This window comes from Leucopleurus acutus, assembly GCF_964270905.1.
Source record: "Leucopleurus acutus genome assembly, chromosome: 7".
Taxonomy (NCBI): domain Eukaryota; kingdom Metazoa; phylum Chordata; class Mammalia; order Artiodactyla; family Delphinidae; genus Leucopleurus; species Leucopleurus acutus.
The window spans coordinates 5,380,093-5,407,553 of record NC_139150.1 but is presented as its reverse complement, the minus strand read 5'-3'; the positions used below and the strand labels follow the sequence as shown (position 1 = coordinate 5,407,553).

At 54.3% G+C, this 27,461-nt stretch overlaps 1 protein-coding gene across 1 annotated transcript in view; it reads left to right on the top strand.

The window, feature by feature from the left end:
• Positions 1-27,461, top strand: part of LAMC3 (laminin subunit gamma 3) — a gene marked incomplete at both ends in the record, with an annotated part of 59,628 nt that extends 32,167 nt beyond the window's left edge. The window contains 19 exons of the mRNA XM_082842098.1: positions 1,026-1,218; positions 1,397-1,515; positions 3,899-4,117; positions 5,757-5,945; positions 9,471-9,716; positions 10,550-10,703; positions 11,367-11,509; positions 12,002-12,180; positions 13,490-13,631; positions 14,661-14,866; positions 15,247-15,323; positions 16,545-16,679; positions 17,832-17,979; positions 18,979-19,128; positions 21,296-21,398; positions 23,484-23,683; positions 24,403-24,549; positions 24,643-24,742; positions 27,211-27,461. Of these exons, the coding sequence (XP_082698224.1) occupies positions 1,026-1,218; positions 1,397-1,515; positions 3,899-4,117; positions 5,757-5,945; positions 9,471-9,716; positions 10,550-10,703; positions 11,367-11,509; positions 12,002-12,180; positions 13,490-13,631; positions 14,661-14,866; positions 15,247-15,323; positions 16,545-16,679; positions 17,832-17,979; positions 18,979-19,128; positions 21,296-21,398; positions 23,484-23,683; positions 24,403-24,549; positions 24,643-24,742; positions 27,211-27,461 (3,101 nt within the window). The remainder of the gene's footprint in view (positions 1-1,025; positions 1,219-1,396; positions 1,516-3,898; positions 4,118-5,756; positions 5,946-9,470; positions 9,717-10,549; positions 10,704-11,366; positions 11,510-12,001; positions 12,181-13,489; positions 13,632-14,660; positions 14,867-15,246; positions 15,324-16,544; positions 16,680-17,831; positions 17,980-18,978; positions 19,129-21,295; positions 21,399-23,483; positions 23,684-24,402; positions 24,550-24,642; positions 24,743-27,210) is intronic.

Below are 27,461 nucleotides of genomic sequence, written 5' to 3'. Positions count from 1 at the left end.
AGAGGGGCTAGAGAGGGGCACTCAGACGTCTGAGGACGTGTGTGGATGCAGCGCCCGTGTGCCCTGCAGCCAGGAAACAAAGACCATGGGGTCCTCGGCTCCCCTCCTGGGGCAGGTGTTCCAAGTTCAGAAGCCCGAGAGCAGAAAACACGCTCTGTTCCCTCGTTGCTTTGTCAACGGATTTAAGAAGGAGTTATTCACTCAAGTGTTTGCTGGGTTCTCTGCTGGGTGTGCTGGGCACACTGCAGTGGGCAGGGCAGGTGGTGGGCGAACTCAACCGTTTTGGTTTCACTTCTTTTTACGCACACATTCAACAAACACTCTCATGAGTACGGAAGGCCTGAAGGGAGGAAGGATGGGGTGTCTTTCGGTCCCTTTCCTTCTGTGTCATGATTTTCCGCCTAAGCACTTGGCTAATACAGAGAAATGACCAAGTAAGACGGGCTATGACAGGGCCCCTCGGTCCTTTATGCGTCTGCCTTCTTCCCGCTGGAAGCACGTTCTGATTCCCGTGGAAAGTGTGGCCCTTGGGGGCTGTCAGTGCCCCTGCTTAGTCACACGCGTAGCACGCTTGCCTGGTACTCGCTCTGAGCCTCGCTAAATGCTGTGGATGCGGCTCCCTGGGGATTCTGAGCTCACGGGGTTGGGCGTCATGAGCGCCGTGTGCACGGGCAGGCCTTGCGTACTGTGAGCTTCTCCTCTGCTCCTGTACAGACTCCCTTGTCCCATGACACTACACTTACAAAACCCAAGTTCCAAGATAAAAGCCTTAAGAGTGTCAAGATAGGGACAGCAGAGCGTTAAGCCAGGCGTGGGGCCCCAGGTAACTGCCAGGGTCACATGCCCAGGAAGCCAGCCCTGTCTGCGGAGGTATGAATGGGCCACCCTCAGCGTCTTCTGTGCAGGGACCCTTTGATTTTGTAGTTTTACCTTTCGAAGGTTTAATTGCCAATAAAATCATTGTAGACATTTAAAATCCAGCTAATTAATTGAAGACCGTCAAAGCTGCCCTCTCTTGTCTTTAGAGAAGTTCCTGGGAGACCAGCGGTTCAGCTATGGGCAGCCCCTCACACTGACATTCCGGGGCCCCCCCAGGGGCTCCCCCATCCCTGCGAGGCTGAGGCTGGAAGGGGCGGGTCTGACCTTGACTCTGCGGCATTCCAGCTCGCCCGGCCCCCTGGACACCAGGCAGCCAGGGGAGATACAGCTCAAGTTCCTGTAAGTGTCCCGCTCTGTCCTGAGAGATGGGGTCGAGCAGTCGGGGTGGTCCCTGAGGTCCAGGCACACCTGGTTCCCTGGGGTCTGGGGGCTCCCGCCCTCCCCACTCTTGCTGGAGGATCCCTGGCACCACCTGCCCCGGGCCTCACGTTCTGCTTTGACCCCGTCCCCCTGCCAGGTTGCAAGAGACCTCCGAGGACGTGGACCTTCTGCTGCCGCCCTTCCACGTCCAGCAGCTGCTCACCAATCTGACTGCTCTGCGCATCCAGGCCAGTGGCCACAGTGCCAGCCCTGCCGGTGAGTTAGGGACACCCGCAGCCCCCAAACCAGCTAGGCCCCCGGGCTCTTTCGTGCGTAGCCTTGCTGAGTCCTCACAGCAGGCGATCATCGTCCCCGTTCTACCACGAAGGAGTCTGAGGCTCAGAGAGGTTGGGACACTTGCCCAAGTTCATATAACCAGTAAGGGCAGCTGGAGGGGATACTGAGCAGAGGCAGGGGCTGGACAGGTGAGGGGCCTGAGGATGGACAGCTCTAAGGGACAGGTGCTTGGCCACAAGGCAGCCAAGAGCCTGGCGTGGTCGCACCATGGCAGAGTCCCCCGCTGCCAGGAGGCCGCACCCTAGAGGGCCCTAGGTTGGTGCTGGCCGCAGGGGCCAGGCCAGGGTTCCCAGGGTATCGCTTCCCCCTGCTGGTGATCGGAGGTGTTGCACCTAGAGAAAGCCTGGTTTCTAAACCCTCTGAACCAGCCAGCGAAGTCATCACAACTTCAGTCGGGACCTCTAGCACCTCCCATCCTGGTCACTGGGTGATTTTGCCCTGATGGTCCTCTGACTGTTCCTGGTTCCCCCCTTTTTCCTTAATGTACTTTCTCTTCTCCCCACCCCGTGCCTGTATGTGCCTAGACCAGGGATCCTCCATGCCCCTTTTTAGAACAGATCTTTCATATATAGCACCCCTTTTACTATCTGAAAATGAAATTCACAGACATTATAACCTAGACACAATTTTTAAAAAACAGTATAATATTCTAACTGTAGTGCACAGAATAAATAAAAGGAAAGTAAATGATATTTTAAAATAACCGTATGAATTCCAGTCCCTGCTTCTAGGAGGGTGATTTGCTCCTTTTGGGAACCCCTGGCTTAGATGGCCAGCCTTTCCTGGGGCACCTTTGAGTCCAAGGCTTGGGGGTTGTAACCCAGCCCCCTCCAGCCCCAGACCTTCCTCCTCTTTGGGGCTGTGGTTTAATTGCCTTCACCCCCATCATCCTTGCCAGTACTCCCTGCTCCCCAGACCCCCCCCCCCCGCTTGCAGGAATTTCATTTTTACTCTTTCCAGCAGCTTCCAGAACTTCCTTCTGTCACTCACTCAGCCGTCAGTTAACAGATGTTTACAAAGCACCTACTTAGGCCAGGCCCGTGCTGGGGGTGAACTGGACATGCACGTGGACATATTGACACTCATCTCACCCCACCCCCCCAAACCTCCTCTGCCCACTGATAACGTTCCGGGGTGTATCACTCCAGACCTTTCTGTGTGCAAGTACTTACATTTGTATTTTTTTAATACAGAAATGTGATCCCACAGTATAGTGATCTGCCACTCGCTTTTTTCAGCTAACAGTGCATCCTGGAGGTTGCTACTTGCCTTACACATAGAAAAGGCTGGCTCTGCATGTCCACCGCATATCACTCCGTGGTAGAGACGCCCCATAAAGTTTTACCCACCCCCCTACTCATAGGTATTGAAGTGGTTTCCAGCTTTTCACCATTGCCAACAGCGCTGCAGGGAACACCTTCGTATAAAGGTCTTTTATCCTCGTGCAAGTGTGTCTTTAGGACAGATTCCTCAAAATGGAAATGTTAGGTCAAAGAGTGTACATTTTACCCTTTGACACATGCTATCAAATTTTGCTTCAGCGAGGCTGTACCAATCTATATTCTGATGACAAGTGTCCACGCTCCTTCCCTATTTACCTTCTCTGGTTTTCCTCCAGTGTTTGCAGAGAGTTTTTATATTTTGTCCCAAGTTGCTAGTTGTTTTCTGTGGGAAGGTTGGTCTGAGAGGAGCTACTCCCCTGTTACTAGGAGCAGGACCTCCTGGTTTGTATTCCCACCGTCCCGTGCCTGAGTTCCCCACACCCACATCCTCCACTGTCACTGACTGTAACATGCTCACCAATCTGAGGGTCCTGAATGATAGCATTCTTTATTATTTTTTTTGCGGTACGCGGGCCTCTCACTGTTGTGGCCTCTCCCGTTGCGGAGCTCAGGCTCTGGACGCGCAGGCTCAGTGGTCATGGCTCATGGGCCTAACGGCTCCGCAGCATGTGGGATCTTCCCGGACCGGGGCACGAACCCGTGTCCCCTGCATCGGCAGGCGGACTCTCAACTACTGTGCCACCAGGGAAGCCCGACAGCAGTCTTTAAATGTACACATCTTTAATAACCAGTGAGAGTGAATGTCTTTCTGGAAAATTCCCAGCCATATCTATTTCTCCTTCTGAAAATTACCTATTTTTTCCTTTGCCCTTGGTCTGTTTTTTAAAAATAAGTGACCCATGGACTGCCTCTGTATACGTGGGCCAATAACCCTTTGCCTTTTACATATGTGAATAGGAAGATTTGGGGGAGAAACATGTGCATGGAACTCTCTCCTTCTCTCTCTCCTCGATCTGCAGGCCCAGTGTTCCTGACTGAGGTCCGGCTCACGTCGGCCCGGCGGGGACTCTCCCCGCCAGCCTCCTGGGTGGAGACTTGCTCGTGTCCCAGGGGCTACACGGGCCAGTTCTGTGAGTCCTGTGCTCTGGGATACAAGAGGGAGACACCACTGGGGGGTCCCTATGCCAGCTGTGTTCCCTGCACCTGTAACCAGCATGGCACCTGTGACCCCAACACAGGTGAGTCTCCCTGCATCCCCCCCACCCCTGCAAGGCCACCTGGGCACACAGAACAGCGAGATGAGTACTGACCTGCACGGGGTCAGCTATGAGCATGTAAGTCATGAAAAACAATACCGATAAAATGGTGTCCTCGAGTCCCTCCAATTTTTATATGCTATGTCAATGAATCCTGCAAAAACCCCTGGCGGTGCCGGGACCATTCCTGTCCCATCTTACAGATGAAGGACCTAAGGTGCAGGGAGGCTGCACGGCCAATAGGTGGCAGAGCTACTCCTCCCACAAGTTCAGTACCAGCTATTCATCCCCACTTGTAGCAGAGGAAACCTGGGGAAAGACCTCGCCCGCAGTCACTGGGCAGGAGATGCCCGACAGGGGCTGGACGCTGGTCCCTCACACAGGAGGTGGGAGAGTCAGCGCCCTGCTGCTCTCCTGGAGCTGCTGGGGTCTCTGAAAAGGGAATGCCTTTTCTCAGCTGACAAAGCACAGTAACCTGGGAGTGAACCGGCCAGCCAAGATGGGCATGCACCGGCAACATGAGGGGCCTCCCTGCTTCTTGTGCCCACGGCAGGCATCACTAATCGAGCCAGATGAGACCTCATAGTCCTTCTATGCAGTGCTCCAGGAGAGTTGTCTCATGAGATGGAACTAGTTTGTCATCCCTCAGAGCCCCTCGCCTTGGCATGACTTCCAGCTCCATGTGGGCGAGTCCTCATCTGTAAAATGGGCGCAGCAGCCACTGCTGTCCACCCTGGATGGGAGGAGGAGTAGTGAGCATGTGGGTGCTGGGCCAAGAAAGCAGGGCAAGTGTGACAGCTCCCCCTGGATGCCACCCGTGCTCCGCTTGTCTGCCCTGCGTCCCCTCTCCTGTTCACCTCAGTCCCTGCTGGGTGCTGCCGGGGGCCTCTGGGAAGTGCTGGTCTTGCTTATCCCCTTCTCAGCCAGGCTCCTCCCTTAGTCCCTGGCAGTGGCTCTGAGAAGACTCCAGATGCTGTGGGGCTGGAGAAGGGGGTTTGCAGAATCCCCTTCATTAGAAACCAGTGGGCAGAGACGGGGGTTCTGTTCTATGAGACCAGGAAGCCTCTGGAAACCCATAGACCCCCTAAACGGGAGCCTCATGTCAAGGCCAGAATCCTGGATCTGTGTCCCTGTCCCTGAAGTTAAGAGGACACGGAGGCTTCAATTAAAAAGATAAAGAGGACACAGAGGAAGAGGAAAAGGAAAACTGACAGCAAATGCTAGCTGTATCGTCAGCTGGTTCGGTTACAGGTTTTGGAATACAAAATAATAATGACGACAGTAATAATAATTGTGTGCAAGAGACTGTGCAGGGCACTTTGACTGCATGGCCTCGTTGAATCCTGATGAAAACCTTTTGAGGTCAGAGCCATTTATGCCCATTTTGCAGGTGGGGACGTTGAGGCACAGGGGTGCCCAGGTTCACACGGTCAGTAAGTGGTGGATGTGAACCTGGGGTGGACACTTCATCCCTGGGCTATGCTGCCTCCACCTTGGAAGTGTTCCCACCCCTTTTCTGCCTGGGACGTGCTCTGTGACCCCCACGGGCAGAAGCCTGCCTGCTGTCTCTGGAGCGTCTGGGCTCAGGCAGTGGTGACCAGGCGCTCGTCTTGCCCCTCAGGGATCTGCCTATGCGGCCACCACACCGAGGGCCCGTCCTGTGAGCGCTGCTTGCCAGGTTTCTACGGCAACCCCTTCACAGGCCGAGCCGATGACTGCCAGCCCTGTCCGTGCCCTGGACAGTCGGCCTGCATGACCATCCCAGAGAGCAGAGAGGTGGTGTGTACCCACTGCCCCCCGGGCCAGAGAGGTGAGTGACTCATGCACTGGGGCCCTGCCTCTGCCCGGCCTCCAGGAGTGAGTCCTGGGTCTGGAGATGACGGAGGGCCCAGCTTAGGGGTGACAGGCCTGACCTCTGGGTGCACTGAGTCTCGTAGCCCCATAGCCAGGAGCCCGGGCTGAATGGGTTCCCGTCAGAACTTGGGCCACTGAACATACCACGTGGGATTTTGGAAATCCTCATTTCCGGTCCTGGCCCCGCAGAGCCTGGTTTAGTAGCTTAAGACAGAGCTCAGGAATCCATATTCCTATCAATTTTCCCCCATAGTTAAGGTGGAAAACCTCTGATTGAACTTTCAGCTTTAAAAAAATGTCGTTGTGGGAATTCCCTGACAATCCAGTGGTTAGGACGCGGTGCTTTCACTGCCGTGGGCCTGGGTTCAATCCCTGGTCAGGGAACTAAGATCCCGCAAGCCACGTGGTGCATCAAATAAATAAATAAAATTTTAAACTGTCACCAGATAATGTGTGAAGCAGAAGTGTCCCCATCCCCAGCTCTCTCCCTGTTCCTCATTCCCGCTCCAGGACTCAGAGTCATCCTAGACATCTGATTTTTCTAAAAAAAAAACCAGCTTTATTGAGATATTATTCACATATGCTATGATTCACCCATTTAAAGTGTACAGTTCAATGGTTTTTCAGTATATGCCATTATTGATTTTTTTTAAATTTTGGCAAATACGTGTAACATAAAATTTGCCATTTTAACCATTTTTAAGTGTACAGCTCACTGGCCTTAAGTACATTTACAACGTTGTGTAGCCATCACCACCATCCATCCATGGAATTTTTCTTCATCATCCTAAATAGAAACTTCACACCCATTAAATTACTGTTTAACAGTTCTCCCTCCTCACAGCCCCTGCCATCCACCGTTCTAGTTTCTGTCTCTGAATTTGACTCTTCCGGGTACCTCATGTAAGTGGACTCAGACAGCATTTGTCCTTTTATGTCTAGCTTCTTTGTTTCTTCCTTCCTTCCTTCCTTCCTTGCTGCGTTGGGTCTTTGTTGCTGCGCGCGGGCTTTCCTTAGTTGTGGCGAGCGGGGGCTACTCTTTATTGCGGTGCACAGGCTTCTCATTGCCGTGGCTTCTCTTGTTGCAGAGCACGGGCTCTAGGTGCGCGGACCTCAGTAGTTGTGGCACGTGGGCTCAGTAGTTGTGGCTCACGGACTCTAGAGCGCAAGCTCAGTAGTTGTGGCGCACGGGCTTAGTTGCTCCAAGACATGTGGGATCTTCCCGGACCAGGGCTCGAACCCGTGTCCCCTGCATTGGCAGGCGATTCTTAACCACTGCGCCACCAGGGAAGCCCTGTGTCTGGCTTGTTTCACTTGGCATAATGTTCCAAGTTTCCCAGACATCTGGTTCTACATCTAGTACCTGTGGCTGCATCAGGACAGCCCATTATCTTGGTCCTGTCAGATGCCTGCTTTGTTGAGACCACTCTGAAAGCAGCTCCCTGATGGCTAGCAGGACTGGGGAGATGCCCCAGAGCAGGGGTCCCAAGAACTGAGGGAGTGAGGTCCCACCACAGGACCCTGCCCCCTGCCATCATGATGCCCCTTTGTTTCCATAAACTTCCCCACATTTTCTGGCTCCCTACCTGTGGCTTCCTCTGGTCTGCAACATGAGGGGATCCCACTCAATGAGAGGGTGGACACTTAGAGAAGTTACCCAAGGGAGGATTTTTGGGGAGCAAGCCACTGCTGTCCACAGAGGGAACCCTGGGAAGGCTCCCTGGGGTCGACGTTAGGCCCTGGGGCTTTGTACCAGTTCCTGTCTTTATCACACCAGCATCCTTCAGGTCCCGCCAAAGCCCTCACCCAGACAGTCTGAGCCGGGACTGACCAGGGTCAAGCCCTGATCCCTGCCTGCCTCACTTGTCTACCATCCGGAACCCTTGGCAGCTGCCTCCTACCTGGGAGCTGTCCTCACCTGGTCCCAAGTGGATGGCAGGTTAACTATGGGGACCACATTCTTCATCACCAGCTTCAATCTCTCCCTTGCCCGTCTTACTTTTTTTTTTTTTGGCCGCGCTGCACAGCTTGTGGCATCTTAGTTCCCTGACCAGGGATTGAACCCAGGCCCTCTGCAGTGAAAGCATGGAGTCCTAATCATTGAATTCCCCCCTCTTACTTCATTTCTATTTCAGAGTCTCAAAGCCAGACACTAGCCTCTACCTTGAACTCCATTCAGATTTTTCTTTTCCTTCCTTTTCTCTCTTTTTTTTTTTCATCTCTTCCTTAGTATTCCTCCTCTCCATGTTCAAGGTTGCCTGCCTTTAGTCACATTAACTTGATTTCAACTGGACCAATGAACTTTGAGGATGCAGGGAGCCCACAACTATCTTTCACCATGACAGTAGCTATTTTTTAAGTTATAAAGTTAGTAATACTCATGGTAACAATGTCAACTGTTTGTAAACGTGTAAAGAGGAACGTGAATGTGCATACAAGCAAGAAGACGACTTAAGGTGCCCGTCATCCCGCCACCCCCAGAGTCCCCCCAGTCGTCTGTTTCATGCAGATATACACAGAGAGGTAGGTGTACTTACCAAGAATGAACTGACACTGCACGAAGCACTTAGTCCAGGTGTGTCCTTTTATGCCCCATCTGTGTTCAGAGTGAATCTCCCAGGCCATGACCCTCCAAAAGCCTCCTCACACACCTTCTTTTCTGAGACTCACAGTAACCCTGGGGCTGGAAGATGAAGCAGCAGCCCCAGATCAAACCCAGGAAGCAAGGTGGGAGTATGAAATAAACAGTCCAAATGGAGTTCAGAAAGCGTGAGAAGCAGAAAAGGCAAAGGGGTCAGAAACCGCAAACGAAAAAGCAACCACAGCTGAGGGAGGGAGATGGGGGAGAGGATGAGGTACAGAAGGGTGAAGAGGAGGGTGACAGTGATGTTGAAGATGGAGACAAGGAAGATGATGATGAAGGTGATGAATGACCAAGATGATGGATGATAATGATGAAGATGATAGATGGTAATGATGACAGAGATGATCAAGATGAAGATGACGTCGACAAAGGCAATGATGACGGTAATGATGAAGATGGTGGTCAAGGCACTAATGAAGAGAATGGTGATGATGATGAGGATGTGGGTGATGACATGATGACAAGGAGGGTGATGATGGTGAATGGGTGATAACAGCCACTACTGTTGAGCACCAACCATGTGCCAGGATCTGTGCTAAGTGCTTTGCACAAGTGATCTCACCAAACCTTCTCAACAGTCCTTTGAGGTAGCTGCCATTATTGTCCCCACCCTGCAGACAAGGAGCCCAAGTTCAGAGAGGCACAGTGACTTGCTTAAGACCACACAGCCTGCTAATGGCCCAGCTGGGCCCTGGCCCCAGGTCAGACTGACCCCAGAGCCCCTGCTCTGCTCCACAAGGAGACTTGAGGGAGCTCACTTTGGTCCATGCCCGGCCTCACCCTTCATGGACCCAGCGGGCTGGGTTCCTCAATCACACAAGGTTTCTCGTTTCCCAGGGTGGCGCTGTGAGATCTGTGATGATGGTTTTTTTGGGGACCCACTGGGGCTCTCTGGGCCCTCCCAGCCTTGCCAGCTGTGTCAGTGCAGTGGGAACGTGGACCCCAATGCAGTGGGCAACTGTGACCCCCTGTCTGGCCGCTGCCTGCGATGCCTACACAACACGACAGGTGCCCACTGTGAGAGCTGTGAGGAAGGCTTCTACGGGAGCGCCCTGTCCCCTCGGCCCGCAGACAAATGCGTGCGTGAGTACCCCCCTCCCAGACCCACAGGGTGGGGCGTGGTGGGCCCCTTCTCCACCAGATCCAGCTGGCTGCTCTGCAAGGCTGTGCAACCTTAGGCAGATTACTCACCTTCCCTGTTGCCTTGTCAAGAAAGTGTAAGGGTTTGCTCTTCTCCGAGGTCTTTCAGCCTTGGGATCTGATCAACTCTGACCCTGTGATTTTTTTTTTTTTTCCTGCCCGGATAATTTAGCACTTACCTCACGCTCCACAGTTGGCATGCAAGACTGTCCCAGATGGCCTGCGGCACTCATTATGTTTGTCCTGCCCCTGGGCTTCCTGTCAGGCCGTGCCTCCCCACCAAGGTGCTCCGCCCTCTGTGCCCTCTCAGAGGGCCACAGTGTGCGTGAGCTCGTGGGAGGCTTCCAGAAGTGCTGCAGGGAGCAGCTCAGTATTTGCCCCAGACTCACTTGCTCCTGAGTCCTTCAGCACCTGTCGCCTCTTGTTTTATGGGACCCAGGAGAGCAGAGACAAGGGGCCCAAAACGGTGGGAACAGAGGTCTGCCCCTAACCCCCAACCAAGTTTCTGGCCTTCTCTCCAGCCTGTGGGGGCTCAGGGCAGGCTCAGAAGGGCCATCTGCCACCACGACTATTCTGGGCTGTCTCTCCAAGGACATAGAAAATGGGCTGAGGCTTGACCCCAACCCTAGAACCTTTTTGCAGAGATGCTTAGGCGTCTGAGCTGAACGTGAGTCATCTCTGTGGGCTCCCCATCTTCTCTGCCTCTCCTGGGTCCCCAGAGGTTGAACACATGATCGGCGTGGTTCCCCACCACCCTTTCCTGCTCCCACCCCCAGCCTGCAGCTGCGACCAGGCGGGCTCAGTCGGCGAGCAGAGACCCTGTGACCCGGTGACCGGCCAGTGCACCTGCCTGCCTCATGTGACCGGACGGAACTGTGGCCACTGCAGCCCTGGCTTCTACGACCTCCAGCCTGGAAGGGGCTGCCGGAGGTGGGTGGGGTGAGGCTGTGGGTGCCCTTCCCCCGGGTGTTTCTCCAGGATGGACGAAATCGCCAGGGAGCCTCCAGAGAGGGGCCTGGCTTGGCATGTGTCGTCCCAGGCCCACTGCCAGGTACACTGTGCCCTGCACTGAAGGGGGACAAAGGGACGGTCCCTTGGGGGTCAGATTCATGGCCCTGCCAACCCAGGCTGCAGGCCAAGAGCAGCCCTAAGGGATGCCCAGGTGGGCAGGGGCTGGTTGGGTCTCTGATTCCCTTCTCGGTAACTCTGTCGCTCTGTGACCTTTTGGGCCACAGCAGCAGCTTAGATACCATCTTTAGGGAGCAGTGGAGAACTCCAGGGAAATGCCCAGTGAAGCAAACAGGTTTCTTCCTGACCAGACTTCTCAGGCCTTTAATATGCTAATTGCATTGTGACTTTCCAACTGAAGGGTATAGTCCAAATGTATATATGTCCCCATACCTTTTTTTGTGGGGGGAGCATTTTATGAGACTGTGCTTTCCGGGGCCCAGCCTGAGGGAAGCTGTTTGACATGTGCAGACACAGAGATGGGGTCTTGTCAGTAGAGGCGTGATCACCAGCCCTGGCCGGCAGAGGTGGGACTGGGAATGGCCCAGAGCTGGACTCAGACCTGGGTCCCTTCCCTTGTCGTAGCTGCAAGTGCCGCCCGCTGGGCTCCCAGGGGGACCAGTGCCACCCCAAGACCGGGCAGTGCCCCTGCCGCCCAGGCGTCGAGGGCCAGGCCTGCGACAGATGCCAGCTGGGTTTCTTCGGCTTCTCCATCAGGGGCTGCCGGGGTAAGGAAGCCGGGTCCTTCCCAGGCTGCCTAGAGAGTGAGGCTTCTAGGAAAGAGGACCAGTGGGGCAGATGGCCACGCAGCAGGAGAGAGTTCAGATACGGGGCAGGTTTTCTTAGAGCAGCCGTGGGAACGTGGAGTGAGTGAGCAGCGCAGAAGACGGCATGGGAGGCCAAGAATCTAGTCCTAGACTCCACTGCTAAATCCCTGTGTGCCTGGGGCCATCAGGTCACCTCTCTGGGCCTCGTTTGTGTGGTTAGACTGCGTGGCAGTCCTAAACCTGACTGGTCCTCAGATCCCAGGGGCACTGAAATAACTCAGGCTCTCAGCCGTCACCCCCAGCCTTCTGAATCAGTCTCCCAGGAAGGACCCAGGAATGTACTTGAGCTGCCCATGGGGTCTGAAGCAGCCAGGCGTAAGGGTGTGGGGGACCTGGGGGTTCCAGTGTGGGGTGGCCATCAGGGCACCCAGCGCCGTCTGCCCCGCCCCCCAGCCTGCAGGTGCTCCCCGCTGGGCGCCGCCTCGGCCCAGTGTCACGAGAACAGCACGTGTGTGTGCAGGCCCGGCTTTGTGGGCTACAAGTGTGACCTCTGCCAGGACAACTTCTTCCTCACGGCCGGCGGCACACACTGCCAGGAGTGCCCGTCCTGCTACGCCCTGGTGAAGAAGGAGGTGAGCCCTCCCATCCAGGCCCTGCCCAGGGCCGCCCCACCTTCTGTTCATTTCACGCCCCCAGTGAGCACCAGCTCTGTGCTGGGCACCGGGAAATGCCCACTTACCCACAGCTCTCAGACCTTCTAGGACCACCGGCCACCTCCTTCTTGTGCCCACCCAGCCATCTGGCCCAGCCCCACCTCTGCCCTTCCCTGGCTCCTGAGCGGACAGGAGAAAGGTGGCTTCTGTTGCATGTCCTTCCCCACCACCCAGGCCGAGGTCTCACACTTTCTCAAGTTCAGTGAGAACGAGACCACAGAAGGCCCTTTGGAGGAGGGTCAGGAGGAGGGCAATGCCCATTATGGACACAAGTAGTATCTCAGGCAGGGGTCAGGAGCATGACCTCTGGGGTTCCCCTACCCCCCCAATCCTGTTAGTTGTCACATGCCCAGGCAGGTGACAGCCTTGGTAAGTTTCAGTGTGTGTCTCGTACTCCAAAATGAAATAGTTCAGGCCTGCAGCCCCTTAACCTGAATCCAGTGATGGTTCTGTAGAAAGATAGGATGGTGTGTGCTGAATATTAGGTACCACTCCCAGCGGTGCCTGGGCCGGCCCCCTAAGCAAACCCAGTGATACATCTGCAGGAGGACAGGGGAATAGTCACACCAAGGGGGTAAATCAACATCATAAGTAGCCTTGTTCAGAGCAGTTTTTTTTCTAATTGAGTGCAGGGTTTTTTCAACCTGATTCTGCCACCCAGTAAGGAATGGAAAGCTTTGCAGGTTTTCAGAGCATTTTGGACTTTGGAATCGAGGACTGGGCTCGGGACCTGTATCCCCTGCCCCTTAGGGTGGTTACAAGGTGAATGTGAGCTAAGGCGTGGCCAGCAGTCGCTCACACCTGGCTCCTAGCAAGTGCTCCGTAAATGCGTGTATTGTTCATATGATTGAAAGAATGGGGCTAGGAGACGTTGCAAAGCACACTCACTCAGCCTACGAGGATCACATGCCTGCTCTGTGCCAAGTCCTGGGAACATAGCAAAACAGACAGAAATCCTCCTGGGGCTTCCCTTCCCATCCCTCCCTCAGTAGGGCAGAGGTGTGGTCGGCTGAATGCCAGCAGGTGCTGTGGGTATGAGAAGGGAAGGGACAGCTCCGAGGACAGGGTGGGCACAGTTGGTTCTCAGAGGTCCTGTGTGTGCTTAGCTTTTGAGGCCCAGGCTAGGATCGGAGAAGGCAATGCTTGGGGTGGGCAGGCCAGGCAGAGGTTTCCAAGCAGGGCTTTAGGCCACCAGCCTCACCCACCGTTCCTTCCCTGACCTCTCCAGGCTGCCAAGCTAAAGGCCAGACTGACCCTGATGGAAGGGTGGCTGCAGGGGTCAAACTGTGGCAGGCCCTGGGGACCACTGGACATTCTACAGGGAGAGGCCCCACGGGGGGACATCTACGAGGGCCACCCCCTGCTGCAAGGTACAGTGGGAGAGCAGAGTGGAAGACTGGGAGGCAAGGGGAGGGGGCTGGCTGGTCAGATGCCCCCTGTGGAGCCCTTCAGTCTGACCTCAGTCGGGTTCACCCCTAGGAGAACTCACTTGCTGGGAGAGCCTGTCTGACCTCCCCAACTAAGTGAGTTCCTCCTGCTATGCAGTCCTGTCATCCCACGAACCTCTCTTTCAATATCCCTCACCCAGTTGTATTTTGTAGCTTTATACAAAGCTACAGAATATAGCTCTGACTATAGCCTCGGTCCCCATGCCCCCTGCGCCACCTACACTGCACCCATAAAGCTCAGTGAGGACGGGGGTGGGTTTATTCGTTGAGTCAGTCACGCAACAAATAATCATTGGGGCGCTGTCCCAGGTGCTGAACAGGTAAAGTTCCTGCCGTCTTTGACTGGTGGCCGTTTTGCTCACTGCTGTATCCCCAGCATAGAAAATAAATGGGTAAATAAGAAAAAAGATTGTCATTAAGTCCACGTGCAATGTGTCCCTGGGACACTGAAATTTAGGAGCATCAAACGTGAATTGCTTATTTTCTTAAATTTCGCGTTCACAAGCACCTGTACTCCTGTAGCAGCCGTAGGTGAGCTGAGCACCTGTTTGCAAGACTAACAAAATAGGGAGCCATCAGATGCTGTGCGTTGAAACTCCCACACTGAGCCACGCTGCGAACTACGGAGCTGACTCAAGGCGGGTTTTACTGCTGTCTCAGGTTCAGGAATTGTTCGCTGTGGATCTAGAAGGCCTGGATTCCTTCCAGTCCTTCCTGTGTGGCTGACTTCCTGTGTGGGGGACCTTGGGTCATGATTTGCCATCTGTGGGCCTCAGCCTTCGCATCTGTAAAATGGGGAGGCCTTTCCTTTGGAACCAGTGCTCAGGCCTGGTGATGGAGTCAAGCTGTGCCCAGGAGGAGTAGAGGACACAGATGGGGCCCCTTGAAGTTGCAGGCTTTCTTGTGAAATCTCGACTGCTCTGTGACTCCTGGACTCTGGGCTTTCTGCAGGGGCCCAGGAAGACTTCCTGGAGCAGGTGACAGGCCTTGAGGCTGCTGTGAAGGCTGCCCGGCAGCAGCTGCAGGCACTGAGCAGGAAAGCCCACTGTGCCCAGGCCAGAGCTGAGAAGACCTGCGTCCAGCTGGCAGACCTAGAGGCGGTGCTGGAGTCCTCAGAAGAGGAGATTCTGCATGCAGCCACCATCCTTGCATCTCTGGTACCCCAGGGGACCCCTCCCCAACTCCTCCCTCTGCTGAGCCTGGGGCACGCCCCCGCCCCCTGCTTTGAGAGGCTCAGTTTTCTCATCTGCAAAATAGCGGTCACACAGGGCCTCCTCTGCCGACTCAGTGAGATAATATTTGCAAAGAACGAGCCGTATTCCAAGTAGACAGTGAATGCCCAGCACGTGGTAGGCGTCGTTATGGTTATTTCCAAGCTCTAGGGCTCCGCCCACTGGATGCTGACTTTGTAGCTGGCTCTGAGCGTTTATGAAATAAGTGGCATGGCCCAGGTCTGCCCAACAAGTTAGCCAGATGTGGGCCCTGCCCTTCAGGGACGAACCATCAGTTTCCTCCTATCTCTCTCTCTTCTCTAAAGGCAATTCCTCAGGAAGGGCTCGGCCAGCCCACCAACTGGAGTCATCTGGCCATAGAGGCCCGTGCCCTCGCCAGGAGGTGAGCCCCCGTGCCCTGGGAGCATGGTGAGGTCCTGGCCACACAACCATGAAGGGAGCCCAGCCCTTCTGCTGGGGGCTTCCAGGGTCAGGGCCAGCCCCATAGGTATCCCCACCCCGGGAGTTGGAATCACTTGAGTACAGAGCTGAAGTGTCATCGCCATGGGAAGGAGAGGTGTGCAAGGATGGCATGAGATGCAGGGGTCGGGGTGGGGGTCTGCCGACATTGGTCGCCTGAAGGCATCTGAGAGCCTTCCCTGGCTTTTTTTTTTATAACAGCTTTACTGAGATATAATTCACCTGCCACGCAAGTCAACCAGTTCAAGTACAGTTCAGTGGTTTTCAGTGTATTCACAGAATTGCACAGAATTGTGCAACCATCTCTGCAGTTTTAGAACAGTTTCCTTACCCCAGAAACAGGTACCCATTAGGCATCGCTCCCCATTCCTCTTCGCCCTCCTCAGCCCCTGGTAACCACCAATCTACTTTCCGTCTCTATAGATTTGCCATTCTGGACGTTTCATATGAATGAAATCATACACATGGTCTTTTGTGTCTGGCTTCTTTCATACAGCAAAATATTTTCAAGGTTCATGCCTATTGTACCATATATCAGTACTTCATTCTTTTTTACAACCCAATAATGTTCCATTGTACCAATATGCCACATTTTGTTTATCCAGTCATCCGTCGATGGACATTTGGGTTGTTTCATACGCTGCTTTTAAGAAGCAGCTTAAGATTCTAAAGACGCAAGCTCTGAAGCAATTTGTCCCTTTAGCTGTACTTTAGGGACTGTAGACCCATTTTACAGATGAGAAAAGAGACTCAGAGAAGTAAAGTGACTTGCTTAAGGACACGGGGTTAGAAGTGGTAGAGCCAGATTCAAACCCAGGCTGTCTTTTCTATGCTCTCTTTATTAGGGTAACCATATAATTTATTGTCCAAGCTGAGATTTTATGTGTGATCAAAGGCCCTATTATTTATTATGCCAGGACAACAGGCATAAACCCTATGTAACAGGAGCAGGGGCACGGGCCCCCTTCCCATCAGTCTTCACTGTGCGTCAGGCAGAGGGAGGACAGGAGCCTGGCACCCGTGGCTGTACTCCCTTTGGGACGGCAAGAGGCCCATGCGGTGGCGGGGGGCGGGGGGCGGGGGGCGGGCCCGGGCCCCCTCTGTGTCAGCCCCTGGTGATGGTCGGGCGGGTATTGTCATACAGTCACAGGGACACCACCACCAGGATTGAGGCCACTGCTCGGAGGGCCCTGCTCACCTCCAACAGCAGTTATGCGCTTCTCTGGAGTCTGGTGGAGGGGAGAACAGCCCTGGAGGCCCAGCAGGAGCTAGAGGACAGGTGAGGAGACCTCCCAGGTGTGGGTAGGAGCTTGGGTTGGCTTCCTGAAGCCGGCAGGGCCTGGTCAGAGGCCGCTGGTTCCAGAAGCGGCTTCCTTCCCTGAGTCCCGATGCTCTTTAGGGTGGGGTGCGATGCCTAGGGTCTTAGGCCGGCTTGGAGGTGCGTTAGAGGAACCCACTCCTGCCGGGGTGCAGCTTAGCCTCTGGAGAGAAGGAATGAGAACCTAAACAAGGAGGTTCCAAGTCAGCTCATCCTCGACCCCCTGAAGCTCCCCTGCCCCTCCCCAGACCCCTGGGGAGCTCCTGTCAGGCACCAGCTTTCTTCTTGGCCTCTGCTTCTCTGCTGTGGGTGGCCCCCTTGTATCCAGCTCATTCAGAGGGTCAGCGGAGACCCACCAACGTCTCACCGAGCCCAAGTGGATTTCCTAGATGAGAGAATCTGATTGGCTCAGCTTGGGTCAGGTGGCCAGTCCTGAGCCAATCGGTATGGCTGGGTGGATCACATGACCCACTCCCAGGGGCGGGGGGGTGGGGGGGGAGGGCTGGCTCTCTGTAAAGGGATGAGGGATGGGAGGCACCCTGGGGACGGGGGGGTGGTCCAGCAGTACCCATGGTAGGGGGAGCTGGGTGGGGCAGGGTGTGGACAGCTGGACAGGAAAGCTGTGCTGGTTGGTTGATTACAGCATTTCAGGGAGAAAGGGCCTCAGAGCAGTCATGCAGCCCAGGGGTCTCCATTTACCTGGAGAGCAACATGCCCAAGGTCACTCAGGGGCATCAGGGCCTGGGCCGCTATCCCTCCAACAACACCAGGCATTTTCCTCTTCATCATTCGTCCAGCGGAGCCAAACATTTGCAAAACATGTGATTCTCAAGTGGAAACCAAGCGGGAGCTCCTTCAGAAAAGCGTGATTGAATTCAGTGAATGAGGAAACAAGAATGCAGCCCCTCGGCTGCCTTCCCCATTCATTAGACAGCTGCGGAGCAGCCAGTTTCCGAGGCCAGCTGCTGGGTACCAACTCCGCAGACGGCGGTTCTGCCCGGGAAGTTGCCAGAGCCCCTTCAACCGGGAGCTCCACTGGGGGGGCCGGGACAGCAATGGGGAGGGATGGCCTGCGTCCTGCTCCTGGGCCATCCTGCCTCTGTCTCCTCCCAGGTACCAGGAGGTACACGCGGCCCAGAGGGCGCTGGGCACGGCCGTGGCAGAGGTGCTGCCTGAAGCTGAGAGGGTGCTGGCCGCCGTGCAGCAAGTCGGCGCAGATGCAGCCCAGCGCCTGGCCTCACCGGCTGCCCCTGCAGCACCGGTCAGCTCAGCTGTCCTTGGAGCTCTGCATGCGGTGGTTGTGAGGGAGAATGTGGCAGCTGGGAAACCAGTGCGGCCCAGGCAGAGGCAGAGGACGTGGCTTATTTCTAACCCTCTAGCAGTTGATTAAAAGATCCCAGCCAATCTTTGTTGTTGATTATAATGATAATATCAAGGCCGAGGCCTCTTCTTCATCACAGTGGCATTGGCAATGACACCAGACGGACATGGGGCCAAATCCCAGCTCCGCCACTCTAGCTCTGTGACCTTGGCAAAGGACTTCCCATCCCTGTGCCTCGGTTACTTTGTCCGTCTGTCGGCTAGAGCTCACCCATTTGGTTATTTCAGGCCTGCATCCATGAGGGGCTGGAGGGGACTCCTGAGCAATGCCCTCATCCTCTGTGTGCCTGTCACCCTATGCTGCTTAACCTCTGGATAAATCAGCTCCTCAGGCCTTCTCAGGAATCCTGAAATTCCAAAACTTGGGAGCTAAACTTTAAAAAAAAAGACTAAACTTATAGAAATACATCTGGGGCCCAGCCTGCCCAGGACTGACGGCTCCCAGGCTGTTTACTCAGGGTGTTTGATCCTCCCACTGTGTGTGAAGAAGGAAAATGTAGGTGGTGACATGTTTGGCCCTGAGCACTGCCCCAGATACTGCTGAGGGTGTTAGGTAATAAGAAGTCCCCCCAGGAAATTCTGAATTCAGAAGTACGTCCGGCCCCAAGGTTTCAGCGAAGGGATTGTGAGCCTGGGGAAGGAAACACAGGTCCGGGAGGTTAGCTGAGTCTGTGCTTCTAGAAATTGCTGGTGCTAGAATCAGACCTCAAGTGACAGCTTCCCCAGTCTGGCTTCTCTCGCCCTGGCCCCTCTGCTTCTGAGGGTCCACGTGCAGCCCTGCCCCCCACGGTCCCTGCCCCTGGGCTTCTCCCACCCGGTAGAGGACCTGCCCCTCGGACCTTCCCATCAGGCCTTGTCTGAGCCCTCCATCTCCCGGCAGCCTCAGAAGTCCCAGGCCAGGACCCTGGGCCTGAAGGTGCAGGCCCTGGAGAAGACGGTCACGTCGAGAGAGCGCGTGGTCACCGAGGCTGCCCGGGCCCTCCAGGCCACCGCCCAGGCCGTGCTGCACAAGACAGAACCCCTTATGCAGGTGGGCTCTTGTCCTTTGAGGCAGCACCTGGAGAAAGTTGGGGCAGCCCCAGGCATGATCTGGGCTCAGGGGTTGCAGGGGGAGGGAAGGGCAAAGACCAGAAGTAGTTCTTTCCACCCCTCCAGTGCCTTCCCCCAAATTCCAGAGAACCTCAGTTAGCTCGTGCCAAGGCAGGAGGTCCTGATTTCCTGAGAAGGAGTAAAGGTGTGAGAGGAGGCAAGATGGACAGACAGACAGAGCCACGCCCATCACCCTTACTCAGTGTTAATTACAGCTGGGATGGGTCTCATTCACTTATTCTTGCATTCATTAGTTCACTTGCCAGATATGTTAGCGAGCACATACGTTGCTCTAGTGCTAAACCCCACTGTTTGGCATTTACAACCCAGGAGGGGAGGCAAGACTAAATAATCAGGGAATTCAAGAATCATGGAGTGAATTGAGCCCCAACCAGTGGTTTCCAACCTATTAAAGTATAAGCACCCCTTCAAGTGTTTTTTTTTTTAACTTTCCATCTTTCATCTAGACTTAGAAAAAGGTTGCGAAGAAAACACAAAGAAGTCCCATATACCCTTCACACAGATTCTCCTTCTGTTAATGTTTTACCCAGCCACCTTACGAGGATCAAAATAAGGAAATCAACATGATATAATACAATGAGCTAATCTACAGACCTTTTTCAAATCCCAGCAGTGGCTTATCCCGTAGCCATCTTTTTTTGGGGGGGGTGGGCACGGACGATCTTAGTTCCCCGACCAAGGATCAAACCCATGCCCCGTACAGTGGAAGTGCGGAGTCTTAACCGCTGGACCGCCAGGGAAGTCCCCTGTATCCATCTTTATTTTCCTTTTAAAGACAAGAAACAAGGCAGAAAGCTGTTGCCTGCATCCGAACAGCTGGGCCTGGTGCCTGTCACATACTGGGAGAGCTGTGCTCTGTCGGGGCCCCCTGGGGTGGTACCCATTGATTTAGTCCATCACCCTGGTCTGGGGCACAGTTGAGGCCACAGCAGAGTCAGGACCAGACCCCAGTGCGCAGTGCCCCAGCACAGTGCCTCCCACCTTCCTCTCCCATCCTGCTAGGCATTTGGAGTAAGACTTAAGACACAAGGGATCCCAGGGCAGCGTCTGATGGCTCTTCAAACCCACATGATTGTGACTTCCCTGGCGGTCCGGTAGTTAAGACTTCTCCTTCCAGTGCAGGGCATGCAGGTTCCATCCCTGATCGAGGAGGTAAGATCCCACATGCCTCACAGACAAAAGAAACCAAAGCATAAAACAGAAAGAATATTGTAACAAATTCAATAAAGACTTTACCAAAAAAATTTTTTTAAACCCCGCATGACTGATGATGGATTGAAATTCACATCACATAAAATTACCCATTTGAAAGTGTACAACACAGTGCCATTTAGCACGTTCCCAACGTTGTGCGATCACCACCTCTGTCTAGTTCCAAAACATTCATCACCCCAAAGGGCGACTGCTTATACCCATCGAACAGTCGCTCTTCATTCCTCCCTCCCCCCAGCCCCTGGCGACTGCCCGTCTGCTTTCTGTCTCTATGGACTTTCCTATTTCAGACATTTCATATAAATGGAATCGTGCCATATGTGACCTTTTGTGTCTGGCTGCTTTACCATAATATTTTCTAGGTTCATCCACATCGTAGTGTATATCAGCACTTCGTTCCCTTTCGTGGCTGAATAATATTCCGTTCTGTGGATACACCACATTTTGTGTATCTATTCATCCATCAGACCCGTATTCTTTAAGTATCCAGCCTTTTTTTAGTGGCAACGGGGAAGAAACTAATTGTCTATGAGTAAAAGTTGTCTAATAAACAGATTCACTACTTCACATGCTCTGGCTGAGACGCGGCAGCGTTCTGACAAGAAATTTTCAGTTGTTCATCTTTCTTTTAGTTCTTAGGTTTCAGTTTTCCTCGGAGCTTTTGTGAGACAGGTGACTTCTTGGGAGAGATATTCAAGGTTTAATATTGGTATAATAAAACAGATCAGATGTTCCTGGTAAACAGCATAATTCAGTGTCAGAGTTTTGGTGATGTTTTGGGACCTTGTACATGTGGGTTTGGTGCCCACCTGACCCCTCTCTGCCTAGCACACCTCCAGCACCACCTGACCAGCCTCTCTCTCTTCTCTCTCCAGCTGCACCGGGAAGCCAGAGCTGCCCTGACCCGGGCTTCCTCATCTGTCCAGGCTGCCATGGTGACTGTCACAGGAGCCAGGACTCTGCTGGCTGACCTAGAAGGTATGTGTGCCCTGCTTAGCCCCAGGCTCATGAATGCACAGATGCCCATGACAGACACCAGGGCAGGCTTGGCGGCAGAGGACAGAAGTCCAGTCATGTGGGCATAAGCCAAGGAGACCATTCCCTCTGCCTCTAAGGACCTCCCTCTCCTCTGGCTGCTTTGTCCCTCCCCATCTCACATACCGCTCACCAGGTTCTTGCCTACGTGGCCATCCATCATCAGACCACACACGCAGAGCCCCTCAGGACCAGATGGGAAGAGAATCTGATGCCATCAGCTGTCCATCCCTGATCTAGGCCACTCTGGCTGGGAGTCTGGTTACCTGGTACAAATATGGCTGCCCTGGTCCAATGTCCAGTGGGGCTATGGGAAGGGATGCAGCGTTTCTCTTTAGAACGTGGGTTGATGGGTTGATGCCAGTACAGGTCTCTTTTGAGCTGTAGGGAAAGGAGGCCAAGTGCCCCCATTTTACAGTTGGGTAGACCAAGAAAGGAAATTTTACTGAATAAAATGTGGAACAGCCCCTAGCCTGCAGCTGCTCTGCCAGGAGAGGATCTGTGTTCAAATAAGTTTAGGAAATGTCACGTGCTATAGATTCCCCTGAGACCTTGCAGTGTACACCTGAGAATATTAAAGGCTCTGAGAAGTCCTTCAATAAAGAAACCGGGTTCACTTTATGTGAACTTAATTTCCCCTAGCATTTATCAACACCCTGTAGAATTAGGGCTCCCCGGTGTGCACTTTTTTTCTTTTTTTGGCTGCGTTGGGTCTTTGTTGCTGCGCACGGGCTTTCTCTAGTCGTGGCGAGCGGGGGCTGCTCTTTGTTGCGGTGCGCGGCTTCTCACTGCAGTGGCTTCTCTTGTTTCAGAGCATGGGCTCTAGGCGCGAGGGCTTCAGTAGTTGTGGCATGAGGGCTCAGTAGTTCTGGCTCGCGGGCTCTAGAGCTCAGGCTCAGTAGTTGTGGCGCACGGGCTTAGCTGCTCTGCGGCATGTGGAATCTTCCTGGACCAGGGCTTGAACCTGTGTCCCCTGCACTGGCAGGCGGATTCTTAACCACTGTGCCACCAGGGAAGTCCCCCCAGAGTGCACTTTAAGAAATGCCAATTTTGTGTACAGGAAGCAAAGTAGATCTAACTTTTGGATTATCTTCATAGAATGATTATGTAGTATTATGTCCCTGGATATTAGAAGGCTTGATTCTTTTTTTTAAAAATATTTATTTATTTGCTGCATCGGGTCTTGGTTGCAGCCCACGGGATCTTTCGTTGCGATGCGTGGGCTTAGTTGCCCCGCGGCATGTGGGATCTTAGTTCCCCGCCGAGGGATCGAACCCACGTCCCCTACACTGGAAGGTGGATTCTTAACCACTGGATCACCAGGGAAGTCCCCTTGATTCTTCTTAAATTTTGACTTTGTCTACTATAATCAGTACTCCTTAGGATAAATTTCCCTTAGAATTTTATCTGAAAGGAAATGAAAAAGTCTTTCTTTCTATACAGAAGGAAACTACTTCTTATTAGATAATAAAAACCTATGTGGATTGTAGAATTTCTCTTTTTGTCTTGGCCGCTAGGGGCTGAAAGGTGAATAGTGCATTTGGTACCTGCACCATCATTATCCTAACTTTCTGGCGCTTCTCACTTCTCATCATCCCCCTAGTTACATACGGCCTTTGGTTTATCATTTTAATGGTCCAGTGTTTGGTCTGTTCATCACGATAAGCTGCCTCAAAGCCTATTAGAAATGCGTGGTATGTAAAAACAAGGAACTTAATGGATCTTGCTGTGTACCGTGCTATAGCTCCCATGTCTACCACTGGCCCAGGCATTGACCACCGTGCAATTCTGTGACTTTAGTAAGTATCATAATATAACATGAATCTTTACACTCACAGGGCAGTATGTTTCACCCGTTTGTTTTCCCTGGGTGAGCCTGAGAAGTTTACACACAGATCTCATGCATCTCATACCCCTGCTCACGTTGTCCAAGGGTCTGGGGTTGGTCAGACATCTGGCAGTGACCACCCCATGGGCTCTCCAGGCATGAGCCCAGCCCTCCTGACACAGCCTCGGTTGGCTTTACAGGAATGAAGCCAAGGTTTCCTCGGCCCAAGGACCAGGCCGCACTGAGGAGGCAGGCAGCCATTGTCCGGGACAGGCTCCTGGCAGAGTCCAAAAAGAAGACCAAGCAGGTGGAGAGGATGCTGGGAAATGCGGCATCTATCTCCTCCAGTGCCAAGAAGAAGGGCAGGGAAGCCGAGCTGTTGGCCAAGGACAGTGCCAAGGTCAGGGCCACGGATGTGACTCCAGGGGCATCCCTGCCTTCTGGGCGTGTGGGAGGCCTGTCATAGAAGAGGTGCCCTTCTGTAGGGTAAATGCCCCTTCTGTATGCAATGCTGAATACTCTGCACTTACTAAGGGGTCCCAGGCTCTGAGCTCCGGAGCTTCATGCGGGTGACCCTGTTGATTCCGCATGAAATAGATGTCACTGCTGTCCCCATGGGACAGGTGAGGACCCTGACGCCCAGCCCAGTTCAGTAACTTAACATAACCAGGACTCGCACCTCGGTCTGTTTGGCTCTACTCCCTAAACTTCTAGACTTTTCTTGTTTAATTCGGGCCAAATTTGAATCAATAGGCGTCTTCCCAGCACCGTCACTCAGGGCCCAAGTGAACTGCCTCTACAGCTCCCTAGAGACAGTGCTGGATTTAAGGAGTCCCCAGTCTTGGTTTCTGGTCCCGCCATTTTGAGTTTGGCCAGCTCCTCCTCTCTGCACCTCTGTTTCCCCATCTGTAAATTATTGGAATTTCTCCTCTCCGGGGAGATGGGTAGTGTCCAGCAATCTGCTCTTTGCCGGCATCTGGTACACAGCTGTGGAATGAATGATGAGTGATCTGGTGCGTGAATCTATGACCGCTGGGCAGGGCGGTCACCCTTTACCTCTAAAAGGAGTTTCTCCACTCACACTCCCCTCCCTGCTGCTGCCGCCCACCCCATTCGTAGCTCGCCAAGGCCTTGCTGAGGGAGGGGAAGCAAGAGCACCGCCGGGCTGGCCGGCTCTCCAGCCAGACGCAGTCGATGCTCCAGCAGGCCTCCCAGCAGGTCCTGGCCTCAGAAACACGCAGACAGCAGCTAGAAGCAGCTGATCAGGTACGTGTGCTGAGACCCCAGCACTCCTTCTCTTGTGGTCCCGGGAGCCAGCCAGGAGCCGCTCAAGCTTTTCTTCCCCTCCCCCCCCAAAAGGTGGGTGCTGGGCTGAGCGAGATGGAGAAGCAGATCCGGGAGTCACGCACCTCTCTGGAGAAGGACATCAAAGCCTTGTCAGAGCTGCTTGCCAGGCTGGGTAAGGAGACCCCAAGGCCGGGCCCTGGCCCCCTGGGTCCACGGTGCACCTCCGGGATCTTCCTGGGAGGCCCCGTCCTGGGGAAGCTTGCCTCCTAGCCCTCCCTCCTGTCTGTGGTTCCCCCATCCCGAGCCTTGTGCTCAATGACAAGCATTTGTAACTGCTCCAGGCCCCCCGGGGCGAGGCAGGGATGGTGTCCAGAAGCATGCTCACTTCGTCCTCCAGGGGCTGCTAGTCAGGAGGAGAGGAGAGACACAGAACACTCACCACCCACAGAACACCTGTAGGTACCAGGTGACTAGGTCCTGCCTCAGTGGTGGAGGGTTTCAGAGAAGGAGAGAGAATATCACAGAAGCAAGTCTGGCATCGAGGATCAGGTGCTGGTTTGGAATCAGAGAGACTGGCATTCCAGTCTGGTACTTTCCTTTCCTTGGCTGTGAGACCTTGGGAAAATCACTCCACCTCTCTGAGCCTCAGTTCCCCCACCCGGGAAATGGGAGTAACAGTGGGGTAGTTTCGAGAGTGCTTTCCACACTGTGTGTGATGAGACAGTAAATCGTGAAAGGGACAGCCCCCAAGACGTGGAGCCCTCAGAGCAGGGGCGAAGGGACAGTGTCAGAGCAGTTCGGCTGAAATGAACAAGCAGTTTTCAAAGTTGGGGTAAAATACACAAAACATAAAATTTGCCACTTTAGCCCCTTTCAGCGCACAGTTCACTGGCATTAGGCACAGCCTTCACCTTATTGTGCAGCCATCGCCACCATCCATCTCCAGAACTTTCTCATCAGCCCAACGTGAAACCCGCCCCCCTTATACACAGACTCCCCCTTCCCCCCTCCCCTAGCCCCTGGCAAGCCCTGTTCTACTTTCTGTCTCTGAATTTGGTACTGTAGGCACCTCGCCTAAGTGGAATCATATAGTGTGTGTACTTTTGTTACTGGCTTATTGCGCTCGGCGTAACGTCCTCAAGGTTCATGCATGTAACAGCGTGCATTTCGGTTACCGTGATCGATGAGACGAGGAGGAATCACCAGGTTCTGCATTGTGGCTGGATGCCAGGCTCCACCAAGCTCTTCACACACATGATCGTGTCTCATTTTAACTTTCGAGGCAAGGATCCCTGCGCTCTTGCTATTTTGCAGATGAGGAAACTAAGGCCCAGAGAATTTAGATGATGAGCCCAGGGTCCCCCAGCCAGTCAGTGGGGAGGCTGCGGATCACGCTCGGGTCTGACCGATTCAGAGCGCCCGCTCGCAGCCACAGGTCTATACCCGCAAGAACTCAGCTCACTGGACACGATGCCCAGCACGAAAAAAACGCTGTGTGTGGGTAAACCACTCTGGCCGCTGTTGTTGTCATTTATTCTTTCACGTCGGCACTATGCTCGACTCGGGGGGTGCAGGAGTGACCACGCACACCTAGACCCTGTCCCCGCCCCAGGAGACCCAGCTGGGCAGTTAGAGTGGAGGCTGTAACCTCCTCAAAGGCCAGGCTGTTTGGACTTTCCCGTGGATGGTGGGACCTCTCCGAGTCTCGGCTGGGAGCAGGGCCTGCCCGGCAGCAGGGCTCAGCTTCTCTCTGCTTCTTCCTGCCCCGGGACTCAGCTCTTGCAGTTGCCTGTCCTCCAAACCAGCCTTCGTTGCCCAGGAAACTCAGGGCCATGGGGAGTCCTGGGGCCCAGGGGGGTCCTGTGGGATTCGAAGGCATTGAGGATTTGTTTCTGTGACTCCAGCACTCTCCCACGTGGCTCAGCTGTCTTTCCATTGAATGCCACCTTAATGACAAGGTGACAAAGGCCAGGTGGGGGAGACAGCCCGTGGATTCCGTGCCACCATCACCAAGTTCATATGTGAGCACCCGGCCCCACCCCCTCAGTTTACACTTGGAGAGGCTCCTCCAGGAAGTCCTAATGTGTGCTGGGCCGGGACTAGACCCCTGGGGCCTGCTGCCCAGGCCTGCAGCCCCTCCTGCCCCGTCTGCCTCACCCACCCTCATTCTGATGCCAGAAACCTTTCTTTTCACCCTGATGTCCCCGCATCCTGGCCCGCAAGTACCATCTGTAAGTGTGGGCTCTCAGTGAATTGAAACAGTGTGTGGGAGCCGCAGGCATTATGGGGCCTCTCCCACTCACACTGCTTTACAGATGAGGAAACTGGGGCTCGGGACTCACCCAAAGCCTTCATTTTTTAACAGTAATAGTAATACCAACAACAAAAATTAACAGTTGCCCAGTGCCACCCAGGGGGAAAGTTCCGGGCTCTGCACATAAGCCTGGTGGGGTGCCCAGGCCAGGCCCTTACCTGCCTCACCACGCCGCCCTCTCGGTCCCTTGCCTCCTGGTAGATCGTGGGCACTCGGAAACCTGGAGGGTTTGGGCTGGGGAGGGCTTCTGGGGATGGGGCCTGAACAGGCTTCTGGGGCCTGCAGGGGAGCCAGCCCACCCTGAGGCTGTCCGTGCCCCTCCACAGGGTCACTGGACACCCTCGGAGCCCCCGCCCGGGCCCTGAATGAGACCCAGCGGGCACTGGAGCACCTGAGGCTGCAACTGGGCCCACCAGGGGTGCTGCAAGGGAAACTGAGGCTCTTGGAGAAGGAGTCTGAACAGCAGCAGCTGCAGATCCAGAGCTTCGAGAGCAACCTTGCTGAGATCCGTGCTGACAAGCAGAATCTGGAGGCCATTTTGCAGAGCCTGCCCGAGAGCTGCGCCAGCTGGCAGTGA